Below are 7138 nucleotides of genomic sequence, written 5' to 3'. Positions count from 1 at the left end.
CCTCTGAACTCTTTGAAATCTGCTTTCCCATAGTCTAGAGGGCATGTCATACTATGTCCAAATTTCCTTTCCTTTTTTATGACAAATTACATATTAAAGCCGTCACTTTTCCTTCAAGGTTAATGTCATCCCTCCCCTCCCCAAAGCAACCACTTAACTCCTCTATAATTCTTAGGTTTCTCTGAATTCCTCATATCCATTTTTCTTACTTTGCAATAATATTCCATTAGAAAATGAGTATAGACCTTCTCAAAAAATAAGTGCTCACTCTTTCAAATTATTTGTTACCACAAAAAAGCAAAGACACTTTTCTTGATAACTTCAGCACCCTGACTGTGGTTAGTCTTCTCTCAATACATTTTCCATCTCCTGCTACCATCTTGAGTGACAGGCCTTCATACTGATGACCCATCTGAATGCCTGATACAAAGGCTTTTATCCTTCTTACATTTTTCTGCATCTCCATTCCATGTGTTAGTTATCACCACATATCAGCCATACCACAGAAGTCTTTATTTGACCTCTAAGATCAATTTGCTGTGCCCCATCTCTGACCATCTCCTTTTCACTTGGTATCCCTTTCACTTCCACATTCATTAAATAATCTGTTTACCTTTACTAGGATTTCTAATTTCTCAGCGTCTATGAATGATTTGCCTTCTGACTACACTGGATTCCGTATAAGGATTCCCGAGTAAGTCATTCATTCAATTCTTCCCTCACTAACATTCCAGATTCCACTGGAGTTCTACATATTCCCAAGCTCAGATCCTCCTGACTTATTTTATCAATGCTTTTTACAGGAAGAAGACAATTTGAAATTAGGTTATCTCTAGTCTCCTCCAAATCTGATGATAATACTTTAGTAAGTCACTGAGCCATACAAATTTGGCCCTCTAAGTTCATGCAATGCAGTTTCTCACCAATGCCTACCAATTATTTTATCCTTCTCTTGTGATTCTCTAGCACAATTTGCACACCAGTGTTCCAAACAGTCACTCTTTTTTTACCAACTACAAATGCCACCTTAGACTCTACTCTTGACAGAAAAGTGTGTGTATGTGTATTTTAAACTGAGAAATCATAGGATCGTGATTTAGAGTGATAAAGCAACTCAGAGGTAATCTGGTCAGACACATACCCAATGTACCGATAAGGATTGTCACTCTTCTTGACTTCAGTGAATCTGTACCACCAATAATGGTATATTTCATTCTCTGCCATCTCTGGCCTCTCCCTAAAGGACTCAATCTCTATAGATTACAAACTTGATTGAAGGGAGGGGCCATGATTTATTTTTTGTTAATCCTTGTACTTATCCAATAGAACCATGCTTTGAGTGTGGTAAGCACTCAGTAAATGTTGTTAAATTGAATTGATCCCATCAACCTCCCCTCCTCAATCATCCCATCATCATAGTTAAACTTCCCTGTTCCACAAGATCCTTCTCTTTGCCTTCAAACCTCCTTCCAGCCTAAAAAATACTATGTATGACATCGTTTATCTCTCAGGATACTTATTTTGTTCTTTCCATTTCACTGCCAGATTTCCTAAACATGGGTTGTACAACTATACTAACATAGTCAGTAAATATAAACACATTTTCTAGGTTTACCCATTTATTCTCTTTAACATGATGCAATTTAGCTTCTGCCCTCATTAAAATGCATAAAGTGCACTTAAAAATTCATCAATGATTTCTCAGGCAACTTGCCTAATATAATGGCCAATTCTAAGGTATCATTCTTCTTGCACCCATCCCTATAATCTTTTAAATTCTTACTGTCAGATCCTACTTAGTCTGATACAGTGGTTCTCAAATTTTTCCAGAGTGGTAAAACTCTTCAGTTTAAACAAAACTTTGACAGAACTCTTGCAGTAAAATCTTCTATTTCTTTTGAAAAATTTAGTGCCTATTAACAAACAATATAAGGTTCACTGAAACAAATGAACCTTGGGGTGTTTCAGGGTTTCTGGCAGTATAATTCAAGAAAACTGGTCCAGCACAGGCCTAGACCATGGTTAATAGTCTCTTCGCTAATGTCCCTGCCTCTAATAACTTTCTCTTTTCCAAATCATTTGACAATTGCTCATGTCCACTACATGTCTTGCATTGTTAAATAATGATTGTTTTATTTTATAACTTTTCATGTGTATGTCTTTTCTGCCTAATTATACTTTAAGGTCCTTGAAGAGAGATACTGTGCTTATTTTTAATCAACTTAACAATAGGTGACCAAGTACTTCCCCTCTGAATTCTGAGGTTGGTAGCCTGACTATTACCTTTATTTGAAAGAAGCAAAAAAGGCCCACAGTGACAACACAATTGTGTAACCTTGCATGACTTAACTGAAGATCAAAACCAGTGTTTCCTCATTTATAAAATAGAGATAGTAGTTCTTCCTTAAGAGGGTTGTTATAAGGATGAAATAAGGCAACATTTGTAAAATATCTTGCAAAATTTAGCGAAATGTCAGCTTTGTTGTTTTTATTATGTAACTTGTCCACAGTCACACAGATTGAAGTGATAGGGTAGAGCTAGGAGACCTATTTTGCATCTTTTCACTAAAATTCAAGGTTTTTTCCCACTAAACTATACTAGGAGAATCCTCAATCTGTCGATCAATCAACTGACCCCAAAGCATTCATTAAACACCTGCCATATGTCAGGGGTCTGTCCTAAGCTCTGGGGATACATGATACTAAAAAGCCAAACCTCTATTTTCAAGAAATCTTACATTCCGTCAAGAGCGAAATATTGGAAAAATCCTGTCATAGGCTTTTTGAGTGGCAAGGTGCCTTAGAGATCAAATGATGCAAACTTTCTCTTTTTAAAAGGAAGGACTGAGACCAGGAAAGTGACTTCTTCCAAGTCACCTAGCCAGTCTGTGGTCTTGGACAGCACAGATACAGTGAAAAATGCACTGGCTTTTCCAGAGGACTGAGGTTCAGATCCATCCTCTTAAGAGCTTACCATCCATGTGACCTTGTGGTAAGTCACTGTAATGGTAATAGAATGGGAAGATCTTTCCCATCCGTCAATAGGCCTAGGTGACCTGGTTTGAGCCTGAGTCACAAGAGCCGGAGTCAAATGGAGCCTGTGGTGGGAGGAGCTTGCTGAAGAAGGGCTGGGGGAGCAGGAAGGAGTGGAGCAGGAAGTAGGAGTGAGGCAGCCCTCAGAGTGAAAGAGAGGCAGAGCAGCTAGTGTGAGTGAGAGAGGGAGTGATTTGGCCTAAGTGAGATCATTTGTGGGGAGGCCTATTTGTATAGGCTTGGGGATGGTGCTGCTGCCTGCATTGATAATGTATATAAACTTCTTTGTTACTACGGTGGATTTGGCTTTCTGGTGTTATAAAGGTCTTGGTGTAATAAATATATAAAATATTAACAATATATAAAATAAATATATAAACATAAATGACTTGGTGTAATAAATAAAATAATACATAAAATAAACATATAATACATAAATATAAACATCTTGGTATAATATATAATATATAAAATATTAATAATATGTAAATAATAAGTAAACATATAATAAATACAAACGTGTTGGTGCAATAAAAGTCTTGGTTTGGTCTCTGAGCAAGAGAGTCCATTATATTTTTCGATTTAAACCTGAAAATAGGAGGGCATATTCATAGCAGCTGCTGTGGCTATGGAACTGACCACATAGTGACTTAACCTCTGGTTCTCTGTTTGCTCAAATATAAAAATAACAAGTTAGACTAGATGGCTTTTGTGGCTTACTGTGAACATTCATCTATGCCAGGTCTTAATCTTAGAATTTTTTTCTCTTTAAGACAGATACCTGTATTTCAGAATAATTGGGTTCCTTCAAAGTCCTATGTATTTTGCACATTTCCATCTATTATTCTAAGAAGGGCTCTATGGGTCTCACAAGTCTTCCAAAGGAGTCCCTGAAACCATACAAAAAGGTTAAGGAAAACGTTTTCTACACCAAGCCTCACCATCTAAATTGTACGTTTTAAAACTGATTTAAAAAAAATACGCACACAACTGGAGGTAACTTAAGAGTCAATGAACCTTTTAAAATGAAATTGTCTGAGAAGTCTCCTCGAACTTCCGCTCTCCCTACCATGGAGAACCCACTGAAACGCGGCATTATTAACAAGACATTTAGCTGCCAGAGGCATGCTCACCTGGTGCTGCATTAAGTAGTTCTGGTTGCCCACCTAAGAAGGCGGAAGGAGCTCCGCCGAAACCTCAGCACGCCCCTGAACAAAGGCGCTCTCACGTGACGGCCTCCTAGTTCAAGAGAGCGCTAAGCGAGGCGCTCGCGGATGATTCCGTGGAGGTAGCGGCGGCGGCTGGGAGTGAGGCGTCCCCGTCACGCGGCCGCATCAACAGAGGCGGAAGAGGGGGCCGCCAGGCGGGGCGGGGAGGGGGCGCCCTCGGGGCAGAAGAGGCGCAGAGAGGCGCGAGGCGGCCAGGGTGTAACAGGGTCTCCTCCTTTGCCACCCAAAGCCACGCGGCCTGGGCCGGGCACCATGGACCTTCACCATTTTGTGACCGGCCACTACCAAGTGCTTCGCGATGAAGAGAATGACCGGGAATCCCCCTCTGTGGAGCAGCCCTCCACGTCCACGCAGATCCCACCCCCGACTGCCCCTCCGACGACCACGACTTCGCCTCCTGCCCCTGGACTGGCATTCCCGGAATGGAGCCCTTCCCCTCCACCCTACGGCCTTATCCCTGCCGAGGCCGAGGCCACCACGGAACCCGAACACCCCTGTGAGCCCTTCCCGGTGCCGCCCCCGTACAGTGTGGCCACGTCCCTTCCCACCTACGAGGAAGCGGAGAGAGCCAAAGCCGCGGCTGTGGCCGCCAGCGCAGTCCCCTCAGGGGAGCCCACCCAGGCAGAGGACGACATCTTTTCGGGGGATGACTCCATCAGCTCAGACGCTGACCAGCTACGGGTGGGCAGCGATGGCATCTTCTTGGTGGCCTTTTTCATGGCCTTCCTCTTCAACTGGGTTGGGTTTTGCTTGTCCTTCTGTATCACCAGTTCTGTAGCGGGGAGGTACGGTGCCGTCTGTGGATTCGGCCTTTCCTTGACCAAGTGGATCCTCATCATCCGCTTCTCCGACTACTTCACCGGGTACTTCAATGGACAGTACTGGCTTTGGTGGATATTTCTTTTGATTGGCATCCTGCTTTTCTTCAGAGGATTTTACAGTTACCTTAAAGTCAGGAAGACTTCCGAAAGGTTGGACACTGCCTCTAGAACAAGATGTATCTACTCGGATTAAGAGATGCACTTGGGCCAGTCATCTGTTTCCTCTACCACTGAAATCTCCAGATGAACTGTAATTCTCCAACTTAATGGGATGGAAGACTGCTACTAATAGAAGATGGAAGAAATAGAGGCTTCAAAATAAATGACAGGGTGGTTTATGCTTAAATTTCAGTTATGTTAATTGTCTTAAACATACATGTTTTCGTTTTTGCTTTGTTTGGCATATTTGCTTAGTTAAAAGGGAGACCTGACATTAAATACCATGATATAAATGATGGATGAAAAATTCAACAAGGCTTTTTGTTAATAAGTCTTTCAGTTATACTAAAATGAATGTTAATGCCCTTATGATATGTATAACCAGATAATCTTATAAAGGAATGGTAATCATATCTACATATAAAATAATTATTAATGCAGAACTTGTCGAATTTTTTTTTCTAAATTCTAAATTTCTAAATCAGATGAACTCAGATTAGTTAGGTCAACTAATATGCTCACTTTAATGGACTCTAATATGGTGATCACTATGTGTGTTGAAAAAAATTGTTCAAAGAAACTTGCAATATTAATTAAGAGAAGTTTTTTTTTTTTAATTCGTCCTGGGTGTTGTCATACTCCAAAATTACTTTCATTCATAATTTCTTTATTTTCCAAAGAATTTTGTCCAAGTAGTTCTATTTCAGCTTGAATTCACGTTACTCTTGAGAAAAGCCATACAGATATATTTACATCGCTGACAACTGAGGTATTTAAAGATTGTTTTGGGCAAATTTTATGAGAGAGTAAGGGTACTATCAAATGGCCTTTTGAAGAAAATCTCTTTTGTTAAACTGTTACCTAAAAGAGGAATTTGGGTTCAAACTTGGCCCGTCTTATTTGAAATAAAGGGTTTTTAATATATTAAATATCCGATGTTTAATGAATTCTTTGTAAAATTATTTTTCTAAGATTGCTTTTTAAAAATTTTTTAAAGCATTTTTATTTAAAGTGTTGGGTTCTGAATTCTATCGCTCCTTCCCCTCCCCCACCCGAGACTGTAAGCAACCAGATATAGGTTATATGGGTGCAATTATATGAAACATTTACATACTAATCATTTTGCACAAGAACAGTCAAATGAAAGAAAGTGAGAAATACCAGGCTTCAGTCTGTATTCAAACATTATCAGTTATTTCTCTGGAGGCTGATAGTATGCCTCATCAGTAGTCCTTTGGGATTATTGTATTGTTGAGGATAGGTAAGTCATTCACAATTTTTCATCAAACAATATGGCTGTTACTGTGTACAAAATTCTGGTTCAGTTCACTTCACTATGTGCTCTTCAGTTCATATAAGTCCTAGTTTTTCTGAAATCATTCTGCTTGTCTTTTTTTTTATAGCACAATAATATTCCATTATAATCATATATCACAGCTTGTTTAGCCATTCCCCAATTGATGGGCATCCCTTCATTTCCAACAAGAAGAGCTGCTACAAATAAGTTAATTATCTCTTAAGAATTCTTTTTAAAAAAAGCACAGCCTCTTGGATAGACTTTACTACAGACTTTTTCTCTTTGGCAGTTTATATATATATTTTTTTTTAAGTTAACCAAGAACTGCGTTGTTAATATATCTTACTGCTTTATAGTGATGCAGTTACACACACACACACACACACACACACACACGAAAACTATCTCTTGTATTGAGAAGTGTAAAATCTCTGGTTTTGGTATGACTTACCCATAGGCCATGTGCCATGTTTTAAGAATAGACCACTTCAACCATTGTTGTCGTAATTGGAATTTAGAAACTAATGTCCTTTGTAGCTTGTCAAGAATTGCTTTTTAAAATAACATTTTTACCTAACATTAAAAAAATTATGGGATAT

General features: G+C 39.4%; 1 protein-coding gene across 1 annotated transcript; it reads left to right on the top strand.

The window, feature by feature from the left end:
- Nucleotides 1-4308: 4308 nt before the first annotated feature.
- Nucleotides 4309-6177, top strand: LOC118852062 (NEDD4 family-interacting protein 2-like). Its single transcript, XM_036761702.1, has one exon. The coding sequence runs from the start codon at nt 4515-4517 to the stop codon at nt 5274-5276; it is 762 nt and encodes a 253-aa protein (XP_036617597.1). The 5' UTR covers nt 4309-4514; the 3' UTR covers nt 5277-6177.
- Nucleotides 6178-7138: the final 961 nt, after the last annotated feature.

The sequence above is a fragment of the Trichosurus vulpecula genome, chromosome 5 (assembly GCF_011100635.1).
Source record: "Trichosurus vulpecula isolate mTriVul1 chromosome 5, mTriVul1.pri, whole genome shotgun sequence".
Taxonomy (NCBI): domain Eukaryota; kingdom Metazoa; phylum Chordata; class Mammalia; order Diprotodontia; family Phalangeridae; genus Trichosurus; species Trichosurus vulpecula.
The sequence above is the reverse complement of the archived record's forward strand: the minus strand, read 5'-3'. Positions and strand labels throughout refer to the sequence as shown.